Raw genomic sequence first — 17146 nt, forward strand, 5'->3', positions numbered from 1 at the left:
CTGAGGCTGGCAAAGACCTTCAGTGTGTGCACCTCGGGCCTCACCTGTCTGTGCCCCCCCCCCACTCCCCCTGCCCTTGAGCCTCAGGCCCACCAGCCCTCTTGCTCCCTCCCAACAGGCCCCACCCCTCCTTTAGAGTGCACCCCACTTGCTCCCATCACCCTGGGATGCTCTGTTGTGGGCCACCCACTCCTCACCAGAATGGGAGCGAAGACATTATCTGTTTAGTTCCTCAAACATTCCCCAGCGGAGTTCCTGGCACATAGTTCACATTCAAGAAATATTCAGCTGGGTTTCTAAAATCCTGCTTGGACTCCCTTCTCCCTCTGGTACCCCATTCTGGGCCCCTTTCCACTGAGGTGTGGCCTCAGAACCCACGCTGTTGAGCAGGGCCTGCAACCAGCTGGGGAAATCATGGCCAAGGGCACCTTCAAGAGCCCCCTGGGGTGTGCAGGCCTCTGGGGATCGGGCCATCAGAGTCAGGCTGGATCTGTGTCTGTGGCCTCCACAGCAGGCCTGGTTCTGGGGATGGAGAGGGGCTGGCCCTGGGGCACAGGGCCTCCTGGGCTCCGCAGGGGCGTGTCCTGTGGTGGTGCTGACGCTGTGGCTTCTCCTTGCAGAGGAAGGCATCAACCATGAGTGTAAGCTGTGCAACCAGATGTTCGACTCCCCGGCCAAGCTCCTGTGTCACCTCATCGAGCACAGCTTCGAGGGCATGGGCGGCACCTTCAAATGCCCCGTGTGCTTCACAGGTAAGGCACCCATGTGTGCACGGCAGGGAAGCCTGTGAGGAGAGGGATCCCAGCCCGGGCTGCCCACTCCCCTTTGCCGCAGGCACCCTGGGGGAGCCCCCCATAGTCCCCAGGCCCCCTGCCCTGCCTCCCTCCTGCAGAGCTGACCTACCACCCTACCACTCACACCCTCTGGTGTCCCCTCCAGGGGAGGTTGGCGGATACCTTGCATCACCTTCTGCACACAGCTGCTTGGAGACCTTGGTCCACCCCACAGCGGCCCGGCTGTGGCCACCTGCCCTTCCTAGCCCCATACTTATCTCCCGGAGCCACTCGCTCGTCCAGCACCGTGGGGGCTCCCCCGTGCACACGCTGGCTCCCCCTCCTCCCCAGCTCCCTGTCCCAGCACATGCTTCCTCCGTGCTCCAGGCTGGAGGGGTCAAGGGCAGCTCTGCTGGCCCAGTCCCCAGCCCCCATCCTGGCTGCCCGCCCGGGTGAGCGGCTGTCCCAGCCTGAGGCGAGTCTCAGGGGCTCTGCCGGCCCCCTGCTGTAGCCCAGATGGCAACCGGTGTGCGTGGGGAGCCTGGCCTTCCCCTGCCTCCCCCGACATCTGCCGTCTGCCGCCGCGGGAAGCCCACCCTGGGGAGGGCGCCTGGCGGGAGGGTGTCTCTGAAGCGCTCACCTCCCAGACGCACAGCTGCTCAGGCCCGGGCTGCCTCGGGACGTATGCCACCAGGAAGCCAAGGCTGTGACCCACTCCATGACAGGCCTGGGGAGGGGACCGTGCTGCCTGGTGCCTTCTCTCCTCCTCTTGGGAGCCCCTGCTTGGGGGATGCCACAGCAACCAGGCAATAAGGACAGTAACTCATGTTGGGCAGGCAACTTCTTGTGCCAATGTGCTGAGCTTCTTTAATTCAAAGCTCAGCTCTGTCACCTGCAAGCAGTGAGACTTTGGACAAATGTTTAACATTCCTGGTGCCTCTGCTTTCTTGTCTGTGAAATGGGATAGGAGCGGTGCCTGCTTTAAGGTCTGTGAGGTGTTCAGAGAGCTCACACATGGAAGATGTCTGGCTGATGAGCAGAGGGGACACATCCATTGGCCTAACTATGTGCTTGGTCATCTTTGAAGTGCTTTATGAGTATTTATTCATTTGATCCTCCCAGTCACCCAGGGAGGTATGTACAATATCATAGTGAACTCCACTTTTTGAATGAGGACATGAAACCCAGAGAGGTGAAGTGACTTGCCCTAGGTTGCACAGTCTCTGAGTGGCAGAGCTCGGCTTACCTAGCTCAAATTCCTCTGGGAGGTGCCAGTAATGTTCTCTGGAACACTGTTTGGCCACTGGCGCCCGTGCCTGGGTGAGCCCTACTGGGAGTGGGGTGGGGCTGCTGCCAGGGGTGGCTGGGCTGGTGTCCTGAGTTTGGTCTCTGACGGCCACATCTGGGCACAGTCTTTGTCCAGGCCAACAAGTTGCAGCAGCACATCTTTGCCGTGCACGGGCAGGAGGACAAGATCTACGACTGCTCGCAGTGCCCGCAGAAGTTCTTCTTCCAGACCGAGCTGCAGGTGAGCGCCACCCCCGCCGCACACGCCCCTGGGGTTCATCGCTACCTGTGGGTACCCAGGGTCTTGAGTCCAGCCAACGGGTGGTGGGCCACCCCTGACTGAGAGCAGTGGGCGGGCTGGCGTGGGTGTGTCCCCGCCTTTGCTGGACCCACATTCTCAGGACAGTCCCACAGTACCGCAGGAGGCCAAGGCCCACAGTGACCGTGCTTCCTCCCTGGGGGCTTCCGTTTCCCCACCTTTATCACATGATGATATTTGACTGGGCTTCAGTTCTGTGACTGGCAGCCGGTGTGGGTGGAGCCAGCAGCTGGGACTGGAGTTGGGGACCTTCACCTCTGCCTGGAGGAGTCAGGATGTCTGATCGGCCCCAACTCAGAGGAAGAGGCATCTGCCACGGGTCCTGAGGCTGCTGTGGCCCTCAGGTGGGCGCGGGTGGCCATGACCAGTTTCTCAGACCCTCATGTAGAATCTGCAGTAGCTGAGGGGACTTTGGGAGGCTTCCTCCACTGGCACCTGCAGCCACCATCCTTGGTGTCCCGTGGGGTCCCCTCTTGCTTGTTACTGGTTTTCTGAGGCCTGAGATCTGTTCCCAGGTGAAACCACTTTCTCTCCAGTGGTTTTTACAAGAAATTCTTGAGACAGTGGAAGAGGTCACGTGCTCACCGGAAACACCACACATGAAACAGCCCGGTACACAGATAGGCCACACTCACGGCGGGATGCTGCAGCCCCCGCAGACCACACTCCCGTCCACAGGGACCTTGCGGGTGAATGTGGAAGTACCACGCACGGGCGTGGACTCGTTGGGGCCAGGCGCAGGGTGGGGCAGGCTACAGCAGCATCCTCTGGGTCTCTGGGGCTACAATAATGGCTTATTTGTTGCTCATGTGATGTAAGGGGCAGGTGGCTCTCATTCTGTGACCTGGACACACAGAGGGTCCCTGCCCGTTCAGGTTGCCATGGTCACTGAGGCAAGGAGAGGAGCGAGGTGGTGACTAGCAGAGCCAGCTCTCCAGGTTTCCAAGGGAAGTGACGCACAGCACCACCTCCCTCGCTGTGGCCACTTGGGCCAGCCATGTGGCGGTGCCTGGCTTCCAAGGGGCCCCCTGCCTAGAAGGGGAGGGGCACCAACACTCATCAACAGCCCCAGGGACTCCCACACACCGTGAGCCCATAGGGTGTCTCCTAGCAACCACCCTCGCCTACCCATGCCCGTGTGTCAAACCGGGTGACCCTCTGCCCACCCAGGTCACACACGAGGCTGGACCATGCAGTGCCCGATAGTCACCCATCACTTGGGTGGCAACAGTGGTAGCCACTCCTGGGGTGGGAGGGTACTCCACCAGAGCCCACCCACACTGCCAGGCCAAGGCCCACCCCGCCCGCTCGGCTGGCGCAGCCTGCACCTGGGGGACTGCGAACAGGCCACAAAGCATGCAGAGGGGTCACCACCTACGGTCGGCCGTGTCTCCAGCAGCTGGGCCTCGTGCCAGGCCTGGCTTCAGCCTTGATCTCTGACCTGGAAGAGACCCCAGGCAGTTTGCTGGAAAGTCCACTTCTTTTCCTCCTTTGGGCACCCCCTCCGAGTTCCCAGACATTCTTGTATTGTTTGCGTGACCTTCTTTCCGTTGTCATATTATGGGACAGAGTTAGGGACCCAATTACGCTAATCCAGGCCCAAAGAATGGGTTCCACTTCCAAAAAGCCATCAGCGAGAGACAGTGACTCCCCCAGCTCCAGGGTCCTCTGCTGTGTCCCCTTGGATCCACACACTGAGGCTGGGCCCCTGGGCTGAGGATCCGTGAGGGACAGCGGGGACTAGTGCAGCACCTGGTCTGCGTCCTGCGGTCCAGAAGCCTCCTGCCTCCCGTGCTAGCCACGTGCCCTTCCTCAAATGCTGCCCTATGCTGCCTGTCTGACCTGCGTGGCCCAGCTACCCTGTCCCTCTCCAGCCTGGGCCCTTCTTACAGCCAACAGGACGGACCTCTTAAAGCCCGTTAGCGCATCTCAACCATGAGTTACATACACTTTGGACTGGCTCGGTCTCTGGCCTCCTCCGTTGTCCCAGGCACCGAGAGAGGGATGACTGATCTCTTTGTTGGCTCTAAGATTTTTCCCGAGAAGTTTCCCACTCCTGGCTTTCCAGAGCCTCAGCTGCCCGGCGTGAAGCTGCATCTCACCCGGGCTGCACCTCCCTTGGGTGGGGACAGAGGAATGGTCCCTGTGAGGTGGTGGCTTCCTGGGTACCCTGTTAACTTTTAAGTCAGATCCTCAAGTGCCGAGAACCTCACTAAATTATAGCCTTAACAAGTCACTATTTTCTGCAATTAATGATTTTAATTACAGACCATTTAAATGGGGAAGTGTTGTAGCAAAGCCAAATCTATGCAAATAATGGCTTTCGTTAAGTAACTTGAATAGCAATTTTCTGGGTTTTGAGAGGAGGGTTTTTGTCTGAGGTTTCATTGTCATTGTGCTGAAGTTCAGGCTGGAAGGCCCTGTTTGGGTGGAAAGGTGAGGGTGACATCTCCCTGGGATGGCATGTGAGGGTTTGGGTGGGGCCACAGGAAACAAGGCCCAGCCGGAAGTTCTGTCCTTGCTGGAGCCTTAACTGACTCTTGTGGCCATATGTCACTTGAGGTCATGTAGGAAGACCCTGGGAAGCTAGTGTTGGTGAGCACAAGGGACTGTGGGCTCAGAGGTCTTGAGAAGATGCACAGCTTCCGATTGAATTCACAAAAGGACCAGAAAAGGCTGTGGTGGAGATAAGGGCATTAAAGGCAGGTTGGACCCCGAGCTGGCTTGTTCTGTCAGACTCCAGTGAGAATGCTTTCCTAGGATGCATTAACAGGAGCACAGTTGCCAGGATGAGGGAGGTGAAAGTCCTGTTTGATTCTGAGTTCAGCTTGTTCTGCCTGGAAGACTGAGATTAATTCAAAGGACTTTGAACAAACCAGGCATTGTTATAACAGTTATTAGGAACATGAGAGGGAACTATGTTGTGCTGCTCATTCACATGAAGCATGTACGTGGCGAACCCACAGTGTGCCCAGCACTAGGTCTAAAACTGAGAAGACAGTGGCGAAAGAGACGAACACATCTGCAGGCCTGTGTTCCACCGGAGTTGCTAGACACTTTGCAATAATGATCAATGACATGAAGAAAATGGGTCAGAGCATGACAGGAGGGAGTTAGGCACCCCTTGGTGAGTAGGGTCAGGGAGAGCCACTCTGAGGAGGGGACATTGGAGTTGAGACTCGATGTGAGCCGGCAGGGAGTGTAGAGGAGAGCTGTGAGTGCAAAGGCCCTGTGACCAGCATGAGGCAGGCTGTTGCTGAAACACAGCAGTGGAGAGAGGAAGATGGAACCCAGGTCACAGGAAGAAGTGTAGGATATTGAAGGAATTTGGATTTTTTTCCCCATTGTGATGGGAAACCAAGCAGGGGGCAACCACAGGACAGCATTGCCTGTGAGTTTCTTATTAAGTTAAACATGCACTTACTGTGCAGGCCCGCAATCCATTCCTTAGGTGTTTGCCCAAGAGAAAGGAACTCGTGGGAACGCACACGCCTCTAGGCAAGTAACAACAGCAGCTTTATTTGTAGTGGCCCTGCACGGGAAGCCCCCGATTGTCCTCACCTGGTGAATGGGTAACAGATGTGGTGATGTGGTACATTCCTACCTCAGGCGGCTGCCCAAGAAGCAACCATGGCTACCATAACAACATGGGCAGACTTTAAATGCCAAGGGAAGGAGCCAGATTCACAAGGCTCCATGCTGTACGTTCTCTTGGCTTGACATTCTAGAAGAAAAGAAAAATAGATCAGAGCAGAATAGTTGTCAGGGGCTGTAGGCGGGGGGTAAAAGAGGGGAGACTGAACAAGGTTTGTGTGAGCGCCCCACCCCCACTCCTGTCCCTGCAGGTAGGCCACATCAGAGAGCCCGGCCGCCGGTGGGCCCGTGGGGTTTGCTGGGCCTCGGGGACCTCCCAGGAGACGGCTCTGGGTGGATCTGGGAGAAGAGGCGGGTGCGTCGTGGTGGACGTGCTGGGACAGATGTCTTCAAGCATTTGAGGCCCTGCGGGGTCGAGGGACTTCTCAACCCGCCTCAGGAGGCCCGGAGACTTTTGGGAGGGGTCAGAAACAAGGACGCAGATCACGGTCTCTGTTAATGGCGGCATAGGCATCGCTCTCTGCGGCTTGATCCGCAAAGGGAATTAAACTGTAGGTGAACAGAGATGGCTTTTGGATGCCAAGAGCAAGAAGTGACATTGAGTTTTTGTCACTTGGAGTTCCCAGGAGCCAAGTGTCACTGAAACAAGACAGTGCCGCCCAATCTTCTGGCCCTCTCTGCTCCCATCAACTCTGCTGAGACAGACCCCCTGGTGTTTCTGGGGAGGGTGTACACAGGTAGCCAGAGGACACCCAGGAAGCCTGGGGACGGGACTCACAGGTGGCGGCCGGGCTTCTGGGCCCCTTCCTCCTCTTCTGGCCAGACCTCTTTCTCTGAACCGTTTGCCTCAGCTGTGCCCCAGGCTTGGGGGAGGGCAGTGCGGAGACTTGATTGGGGTGTAAGACAGCCCAGCAAATGTCAGGGCTGTTGGCCTGTGTTTCCAGCCGCAGGCCTCAGCAGATGAAGGCCTGGGGCCTTGTGGGCCCCTTGCCAGGGGTAAGCCGACCTGAGGGGAGGGGTGGCCTCAGCCCACACAGCCCAGCTGCCTCTGGATCCCAGCGACACTGAGGACGGGCGGCGCCTTCTCTCCCTCCTGAGAACCCCAAATTCTTCCTGTTCTTGGCCATCTGCTCCTTGCCACCCCTGAGGGGATACAGCAGGGAACACGTGGCTAGCCAGCCATGCAGGGCTGGCTTTGATGGGGTAAGTCCCTGCAACAGGACAACACCCCGTTGTGACCCCGTCATGACTTCCTCCACCATGGGCTAGGTCTGGTCTCAGCACTTTGCAGGAACGGTCTTAGCACAACTGGGAAACAGGTCCCCTTATCCCGAGAATGGAGACAGACGCTGAGCCTCTGAGAAGGTTAGGTGACTCACTTGAGGTCACAACCAAGTGGCAGAGCTGCGTGCAAAGCCAAATTTGTCTTTGCCACCAAGGCAAACAGAAACCCTCCAAAGTTTAAGTAAATTGCCATTTATATGAGCTAATAGATTTAAATGAGGCCTGCAGTGCTGAACTATAAAAAGCCTTCGTTGTCAGGGGACCCGGAAACTATTTTAGTAGTTGGGCCAAGCAGGTAGCACAGAGGCAGTAACAGGGGATGCAGAAAATGTGCTCCTGGGTGAGCCCAGGTGGAAACGCCACGGGGCCCTTCTGCCGGTTGTCAGGTGCCAGCCCTGCAGAGGAGCCCGAGGGTGGGCTGGGCTCAGGCTGGGCTCAGGGACAGGCACTTCCCAAGGCCCCGTGATTCCTAGCGCTGCCTCCTTCCAGCCCTTTATGGAAGACCGCATTTGCTTGCTGTGGTGAGGAGGAAGCCTCGACCTAGAGAAAGGTCTCCTTAAAGGTGAAGCTTCTGACGGGCCCTGACTGGTGGGGGAGCCACCCGGGCACCTCGAGTTCACGCAGGTGCGCTCCTGCATGCGCGCGGGCCGGGCAGGGGGAGTGGTGCTCCACACCCTGGAAGCTTGACCCCCTCACCGACAAAGCCAGGGGCTGCAGGAAGCGATTCCGCCAGCCGGCCCGCGGCGGCAAAGCGGCCAGCCCAGCATCTAGCGGGCGCGTTTAAAGGATTAGCTCACGCTGTTTGCTTGTATGTGCCTAATCATGCCGCTTCCAGCTAAATGATTACAATTGATTAAAAGCAGAGCTAGGTATTCTAACAAGCAACCCGGAGCCCTTCCGATGGGGCGAGCTGGGCCCTGCCAGGCTGGATCCTGGTACCCAGCCAGGGGCGGTCCCTGCGAGCCAGGGGCGGGGTCTGAGCACCACGGGAACCCTTCTGGCCCCGCCCCTGAGAACTCTTGGCTCCACCCTTCCCCAGCTTTCATTATCCATCCAACATGCTGGGTACATTGCAGGGCTGGTGACATTGCAGGACCCTGGGATAGATCTGGGAAATCAACAAGGCCAGCGTTCTTAGAGCTGACATACTAGGAGAGCACTGCCATGTGTCGGTAAATACATGAACTGGGTAGTTTCAGATTGTGAAATTCTGAAGTAAAACACGATGTTGTAACAGAGGGGAGGTGGGGTAGAGAGAGAGCATGTATGTCCTGGGGCAGGAGTGAGGGAATATTATGGGTGAAAAATTGGATTGGGTGGTCAGGGAAGCTTTTCAGTTGAGCCCTAAAGAGGAGAAAGAGGCAGTACAGGGAAGAACTGAGGGATCCTCTAGGAAAGGAGCGAGCCAGTGCAAAGGCCCTGGGGCACAGACAGACATGACATGTTCCAGAAACAGAATAAAGGGTAGTGGGACTGGAGTGGGGTTAGTGAGACAGATAGCAGCTGCCTTCCTGCTGCATTCTTCTGGGCTAATCTTGCTTCACCTCTTCAGAGGTCATGCTGAAGGCTTCCTGGACATGTACCCAACTGCTTATCCTGGTGCTGAACACCCTTCCCCTCTGCTTCAGCCCAGTCCAAGTGGCCCCTGCTCTGAGAAGCAAGTCCTCCTCCATTCTCCCTCCTTTGGCTTTTCCGGTCCTTGATTCAATCCCTCACCCCTTTACCAAGATGGATTATAAGTAACTTAATTTCCCACGCATGTGGATTTTGGGAGGTTGAAGGCTCCCTCTGTCATCAATCCATCTATCCACCTGTCTGTTCATCCACCCATTGATCCATCCGTCCATCCATCCATCCATCCATCCACCCATCCATTCTTTCATCCATCCATCCATCCATCCATCCACCCACCCATCCATCCATCCATCCACCTGTCCATTCATCCTTCTGTCTATTCATACATCTATCCATCTATCCATCCACCCACTCAGCCATCCATCCACCTGTGTATTCATCCATCCATCCATCCACCTGTCTTTTCATCCATCCATCCATCCACCTGTCTTTTCATCCATCCCCCTGTGAGTTCTTATTTCTTGAGCTCTTGGAAAGAGAACACAAATAGGGAAAGAAGAAGAAGGAGGAGGGGTGCAATCTCTGGACTCTGGGACGGCAGTCAAGGAGCCGGCTTCCTTGCCTCTTTGCACTACCACTGTCAGATCCAACGGGATGATTATAACTAATGATAATTAAACAGCGAAAGTGCTCTAGGCACACACTTAGCATTTCACTCTGGCTGCGCTTTCCATGAGTAGCCGTGTCTTCTTCCTTCCTGCTCTGGAATGGCCCAGTCCTTGTCACCTCAGCACTTCAGAGAGAGCAAGGCCTCTCCCCAGGGACAGCAAGGATAGTTCCTGGGAGTTAGAACCTGTAGCTTGCTCTGGAGCCGGCCGCTCTTGAGGCCAGGAGCCCAGGAGGCTGAGGGCTGGGCAGAGGGCTGGGCAGAGGGCTGTCCTCCCCTGGCAGATGGGTTCAGCTGCCTCTTCTGTTAATGGGACGAGAGCTGCTGCCTTGGGTGGTGGTTCACAGGGGCAAGATGTTTAGACCGTCAGGTTGCTGAGGGTGGTCATGGTGGACTTCCAGCACGATTGCTTTGCACTTACTGTCCTCCCCACTGGGGCAGGATGCCAGAGCCCCGCCCTGGCCAGATCCTGCTTCCTGGGACAGCATGACATGCCCACTCCATGGGGCCCACCGCCTTGGCTTCAAATCCCGGCCTCACGACCAAACAGCTCTGTGACACGAGCAAGTGGTTGACCTTCTCTGGACCTTAGGGCAATGATAGTCCCTTCCTTGTGGAATTTTGGGGTATGAAGGTGATGGTGCTAAAAAAGCCTCCAGCACCAGATCTGGCTCAGAGCCAGGCTTGGTGAGCATCAGCCTGTGTTGTCATTGTCAGGGTCATCGTGACCATGGTCCGGGTGTCCATGGGCTTGCAATTCACCCACTCAGTTAGCTGGACACGCACGTGCTCCATCTCGCCCACAGGCATGTTCTGAGCACCACTGTGTGCCAGATGTGCACCGTGGTGGAGACTCAGAGACCTGCGCTCAGCCACTCACCTCACACGGGGAGGGCAACAGCACACCCACAGGGACATGGTATCCATGATCGTTTCTGGAATCCAGTGTAACAGTGTAGTGTTGCATCACGTCGTATCAGTCACGTAGAGCTGATCCGAAAATCTGAGGAAATCTGAAACTTTGCAAAACTCCAAAAGTTTGTGAGTGCCGACATGACACCACAGATGGAAATTTCTGCACCTTGAAACTTTGTTTTATGAAGGAAATAATTTAAAATATCTTATAAATATCTTACACTACCGTCCAGCAGTGTGCGCAGGGTGTGTATGAAACATCAGTTGCGTGTGTGCACTTGGGTCCCGTCCCCAAGCCGTCTCATTATGTCCTTGCTGATACTCCCAGATCCAGAGCACTGCAGCCCCCCACGTTCTGGGTAACTCGGCCGGTAATTAAACATCAGACCTGCTGCGCATGGCGCAGTCCTGCAGCTGGGCCCCCAGGGCTTGGGCTGGGCCCCCACTCACTGCAAGTTGCTGTGTTGCTGGCTGCAGTCTGCATCTCTGAGCATCGGTTTGTCTGCTCTCCAAGGGGGACAAGGCCTTCCCTGCTCTCAGTAAAGTATGACATCACTGTCACCAAATCATCATCATTCCTGCTGCCACCACCTGGACTGGCTGAGTGTCCTTGGCAGGCTGCATGTGTCTGGGGGCTACATTTGGAGGAAACTAAGGCAGTCACTGATAGCATGCCTTGTCGTCAGAGAGCACGGGACACAGGCCTGAGCTCCTCACCTGAAAGCAGTAAAACTGAGACCGCCTTTCCCAGGTGCTCATGGGATCGGGCCGCTAGGTCTCTCAGGGGAGGTTTCAGGGGCCTCCTGTGAGTGGAATCATCGGCCAGTAGACTGAGGCTCCCCCACCCTTACACAGCGCTGGGGGACAGAGCGTGCACCTGGACAGTCTGGCCTGAGTGTGTCCTCAGCCCCGAATGAGGAAGAGGGGGAAGAGACCCCTCAAAGCCCTTGGCAGCCGAGGACAGGCTCTCTCTGGGTGCTGGGCCGGGTGGACAGGCCGTGCCTCCCTGAGAGTCCAGTTCCAGAGGGCCACATCAGTACCACACACTGCTCCTGGGGCACAAGGCCGGGCTGCTCTGCACAGCCCAGGATGTGTCACTAGAGAGGAGGTGGGGGACACAGGCATCTGGAAGGGTGGCCTTAAGGCAGAAGCCTGTGTCCAACTCTGCTCAGATGCCCTCCTCAGCCTCCGGGGTCAGCCTGCCTGAGCAATGAAGCGTGTCGAGGCCCAGGTGGGGACTGGGGGACCTCCCCAAAGGTCCGGCTTGCAGCAGAGATGGCACTTGGAATCGGCCTCAGGCTGCCTATCTGCCCATCAGAGCCTGTCATTCATGCCCTAGGGCAGGGGGCCAACCAACTTTAGAGGGGCACCATGCCATCACGACAGATGGGCACGGGGGAGCTGCCAGGAGCCTCGAGCCTGCGGCCATTATGTGTGCCTCCAGCCCAGCCCCTCGCCAGCGCGGTCCCAGCCGGGACCAAATGCCTTCAGTTTCTTAGTAACGATGACAATACTTGTAACGGTGGGTGCCACGCTGGTTCAGCAGCCACAGAAACGTGTCCTGTGTAAAGCCCCGCCTGCCATTGACAGGGACAAAGAGGACTTCTCGTGTACAGGAAGGACAGGCACGGGGCCAAAGGGTGTGGATCTCAGTCTTGCTTCTCGCTCTCAGTGGGACCTTGGACATCTGGCTTTCTTCCTGGGGACTCACCACCCTCACCTGAACGATGGGCCACCAGTACCTTTCTTGGCGGGTGATTGTGGGGAGACAGTCGAGGCCGGTGTCCAGCCCCCCAGAGGGGCTGACGGCGGAGAGTAGGTTGGGGGCGGAACTGGCAGAGGGAGGTCATCCTCCCTCTTTTGATGGGAGGGACAGGCTCAGACACATAGCTGGTGAGTGGCAGAGCTGAGCTGCTTCCCTGGGTTGGGGAGGAAGCCTTTTGCCTCCATTATCTTACCCTCAGGGCAACCCTGTCAAACCAATGCTGTTACTGTCCCCATTTTGCAGACGGGGACAGAGGCCCCGCTGGGCCAAGGCTGAGGTGGGATTTGAACCCGGGCAGTCTGCTCTGCAGCCCGAGCATCAGCCGTTGCTACAGTGTCGCACCAGGGCACAGCTCTCATGTGGTTGGGCCCCTTTCGTCCGGTTTCATCTTGATGATACCCGTTGCCTTCCCACCTCGTCCCCGAAGGGGCCAGCTGCCTCCTGCTAGGGTGCTGGGCTCTGGCCTGGCTGGGGGTTCTTGGCCCCCACCAGCCAAGAGAAGCGGCCAGGGTGCTCTCGGTGGAAACCTGGATTGCACTCTTTGGTCGAGCAGGAACAATTACTAATGACATTTAGAGAGAAATTAATGATGAGAAATGCAAGTTGGCATTTCAGGAGCGCCCGTCAGCAGCCGCCCGGCAACGCTCACAGGAGAGGCGAGGGCTGGGGGCTGGGCAGGCGGAGGAGACGGAGGCGATGGCAGAAAATTAATTTTGCTGTGTCAATAATGGATGTGGCTGCACTTGCTCTGCTTCTGAAGTTTAGACAGAATCCATCAGGGACTGGCCGGGGTGTGTCCAGTGCTGTAGGAGAGTCACTGTGACTGAACCATGGGTGAGGGCAGGTGACAGTTTCAGCTTGGTGTCTTTTTTAGGTGGCACTGAGGGACAGTGGGGTGGGGCTATAATAGGGGACAGCTGGGGGAAGGAGTTGGTAGTCTTAGGACTGGGTCATTTGGGCTGAATCCAAGGGCTACCTCTGATTAGGTGGATGACTTGGCAAGCCCCCTTTCCAAAAAGGCTCAGAAGAGCCTTAGTTTCTTCATCAGCAAAATGGGACACTTGCTGGTTAAAGAGGACAGCATCTGTGGCTGGTGGACAAGGTCTAGCACTGATCAGCTCTGGGGCCTCAGGGAGTCAGCCTCCTGGGCCTCAGTTTCCTTACCTTATTAGTAAAGGCATTTTGAGGATTGAATATTTCGTGTATAAAAGCACTAAGAACAATGTGTGGCACTTACTAAACTCTAGGTAATCCTTAGCCATTATAATCACGGGAAAGCTTCCTTTTTTGAAATAGAAACAATCATTTAAAGGTCCACAGGTCAACACTGCCTACCTTGGTCTGCTAGTTTGTGTCAAGATACTTCACAGTTTGCAAGGATCATCTCATGGTGCCTCAGTAACCTGGGGCCACTAGAAGTGCTTTTCAGTCGCAGCATCTTACAGACTTGAAATCAGAGGCTGGGGACTGAACCTTAGGCAGGCGACCAGCAGTGGGGAGTGGGCTCAGGGTAGGGGTGGGGTGTGCATTCTGTCCGTTTGGGCTTGAGTTGTGATCAGGAGAGCGAAGTGTGGGGCCCTGCTCCCCGACTCAGTGACCAGGCCCCCTGCCCAAATCAGAGCTGGTGCACAGCCCCAGAGGGCTGCAGCCCTGGCCCGTGACACTGTCCTGGTCTCCCCGCCTTTGCTTCCAATGCTACTGCCTCAGAAAGTGTGGCATGGCCGTGGTCTTGCATGGCCGGTGAAGGCAGAGCCCGTGTTGTGTTGTGACGTGCTGTAAAACCCTTTTTGTGTGTGGTCTGATTTGAACCTCATATCAAGTCTGCTAGGTAGACATATTAGTCCTACCTTTCAGTTGAGTAAATGGGTACTTGAGAGAAGTGATGGGACTGGCAGAGGGTCACGGGGACAGTGTCTGTCAACACCCGATTTGAACTCCAGCCTGTCTTCCCTCCTACCCACACACTTCCCCACATTCCTTTCTCCCACCATCCCTCTATCCAACCATCCCCTCCCACCCCTCATCTGCCTGTCTGTCCATCCACCCATCTGCTCGTCACCCGCCAGCTATTCTGCATCCATCAGCAGCACATCTGTCTCCCCATCCATCGGTACTGAGCGGGAGCGGGAGCCGAGAGCTGCGTCGCCTTTATGGTTGCTTCCCCATGTGCTCTTAACCCCGCCGTTACCCACACCTCTCCTCACCTTAGCAGGGCGTGCACACACGTGGACACACCCCTGTTAGTTGAGTGGCGTCGGGGAAGAGATGGTTCCCGGTCTGCCTCAGGGGCACCGGCGGAGGCTGCTGGTGGTGGAAGGGGAGCCATCAGGCAGACCACTTTGTCATGGCCGGCAGGCATGTGGACAAGGCAGTGTGCCCCCGGCGTGGTTAGAGGCTGAGGGGATTCAGAGGACAAGGACGGCATTTCAGGATGAGCCACAGTGTTCTTGGGGACCAGCCTCCCAGGGATGGGCAGCCCACCGAGCCCTGCCTCCCTGGGGGGTGGGCATCAGCCTCTGCCCTTCGCTCTGTGAGACTCCGTCTCTGGACCAGCAAGGGTACACACCTACGTGTTTCCCGAGAACCGTGGCGATCATTAACTGTAATCGGTCTCAGCTGCAGTTTTGATCACTGGTGCATGCACACAATTCATCACAGCAAATTAGGTCCATCTTCAGAACTTCTGGCCCTGCAGCCTGGGGGCCTGTGAGCAAGGGGGGCTGAGCCGTGTGGGCTCAGGGAGCCATTTGGGGGGATGCTGGGCCATGTTTTCTGAGGGTGACCACCATCTTCATCAGTGAGGGGAATTTCCAAGAATTTCGAAGACGCAGGAAAGTTTTCCTTTGAACAAAAATTTCTAAGAAAGTAGAATGGATCCAATCAAAAAGTTTTTAGATATTTGCAAAACCTAAAAGCACTGGGTTAGTTCAGGGACCTGAACATACGTGTTCTGTATAATTAGTGACCGTGTGACCTAGATTTTCCAGTGCAGCCCTGATTCTCCAGTATTCCATCCCTGCTATTGGCTATTTGTCCTGATTTTCGTTTGGTGAAACACGCTGCTCTGTGTGGAGCTGGGTTTGCTCGTCGCATTTTGATGAATAAGTAGTGAAAATTTTAAAGAACTGCAAAGAGTCAGAAAATTATCAAGGGGGAGAATTCCCTGCCACTTCAGTTACCTCCAAGATGGCAACGTTTTTCACAGGTCCAGGAGCGCCTCGTGCCCACCTTCCTGCCTCCCTCCCACAGAACCAGGAAATGCTCACATTCTTCTTTCCAGTAGCCACCAGGGCCCCTGTCCCCTTGACTTGCCGGTGACCACAGGTGAGGCCTTTCGCTTCAGTGCTCAGGGGCAGGAGCCCCGAACCTCGTAACGGTCTACGCTTCCAGGGCCTGGCACCAGAAGCTGCGCCGTTGACCACGGTGGTCAGCTCAGGTGGCACAGAGGAAGCCCCCCCACTTCCTAGAAATGAGATGGTCTTGGAGCCAGCATGCACTAGTGCTTGGCAGGTGGCACAGTGTCCCCTGGGTGCTGCAGCTGTCATCCAGCCAGGTCACCTTGCTCTGGGCAACTTCAGCTCTGGAGCCAGAGTCATGGGGCTAGTCACCCAGCCGTGGCCCTGAGCCTGGGTTACTGGTGTAGAATGCAACTCTCTCCCACCTGACCGCTGACCCTGGACGATTCTTCCCACTCTGTTTTTATTTGCGGTCAAAGACACATAACCTAAAATTTCCCATGTTACCCATTTTTTAGTGCACAGGTCAGTGGCATTGAGTGCATCCCTGTCATGTGACCATCACCACAGCCCATCTCCAGAACCTCTTCATCTTCCCAGACGGAAACTCTGTCCCCATCAACACCCCCTTCCCGTTCCCCTTCTCCCGACCCTGGCAGCCGACATTCTGCCTTCTCTGTGAGTTCAATTCTTCTAGTTGCTCCGTATAAAAGGAGCCATGCATTATCTGTCCTTCTGACTGGCTTATTTTGCCTAGTGTAATGTCCTCAGAAAATTATCAAGGGGGAGAATTCCCTGCCACTTCAGTTACCTCCAAGATGGCAACGTTTTTCACAGGTCCTACTGGTTGGGTGGGGACAGGGGCATCGGGTGGGGGCCACTGTCGTTCTTCCTCTCCCATCGCTAAGCCAGTCACTGGAGGCCTTGCTTGACTGCCCAGCTGGCAGGCCGTTTAGAAATACCCCTGGAGTTTTCACAAGCGTGCCTCAGAGCCAACACCAGGGTGCCATGGAGAGTCAAGGGGCGACACCTCTGCCTTGGGGTCTGGTGAGGGGCAACTGGCCACGGCAGGTAGATGACCAGGTCGTGGCAAGCTGAGGAAGGTGCTGGAAGAAATCCTCTGCAGGCACAGAGCTATGCCATGCCAGGTGTGGGCCTCAGACAAGAGGCTCTGGGAAACAGGGCTGCGGGCGGGCACTGGGGCAGCAGGACGGCTGTGGAGGGCAGGGCTGGTGAATTTGGGAACTGAAGACCATCACTGAGGCTCGGGGCAGCAAGCGTCCAGCCTCGTGGGGCCTCTGGATCCAGGTCAGGATGTATTCTGGGCGTGGTCAGGACCCAGGAGGGCCCAAGCAGAGACCCTTCTACAGCCCTGCTCCCTTAAGGAGACAACACAGCTGGGCTTCTCACAGGTACTTTGGTTGCTCAGCTTCCTTCTTCCAGAAATGGGGTCTTCAGAAGGGTCCCAGCAGTGGGGAAGGTTAGTCACACGGTGTGGGGAGTCCAACATCAAAATTGTGATAGTCAACCCTGACACCTTCACAGCCCTGTGTCCTGTAAGGACTCTGAGAGAGAGAGACTGTGTGTGTGTGTGTGATTGTGGGCTATTGGTGAATGGGTATGGGCATGGGGGTTTATTGGGTCATCCAAAAATAAAGGAGGGGTGTTCCTGAGTGTGTGGGGGTGCCCATCTGTGTGTGATCATGAGGTATCAGCAAGGGTGTGAGGGGT

General features: G+C 56.3%; 1 protein-coding gene across 4 annotated transcripts in view; it reads left to right on the forward strand.

The window, feature by feature from the left end:
* Znf423 (zinc finger protein 423) overlaps positions 1 to 17146 on the forward strand; it is a 314481-nt gene that overhangs the window by 287013 nt on the left and 10322 nt on the right. For all 4 annotated transcript variants that reach the window (XM_047529580.1, XM_047529581.1, XM_047529583.1 and 1 more), the window contains 2 exons: positions 621 to 752; positions 2186 to 2301. In XM_047529580.1, the coding sequence (XP_047385536.1) occupies positions 621 to 752; positions 2186 to 2301 (248 nt within the window). The remainder of the gene's footprint in view (positions 1 to 620; positions 753 to 2185; positions 2302 to 17146) is intronic.

Source organism: Sciurus carolinensis, chromosome 16, assembly GCF_902686445.1.
Source record: "Sciurus carolinensis chromosome 16, mSciCar1.2, whole genome shotgun sequence".
NCBI lineage: Eukaryota > Metazoa > Chordata > Mammalia > Rodentia > Sciuridae > Sciurus > Sciurus carolinensis.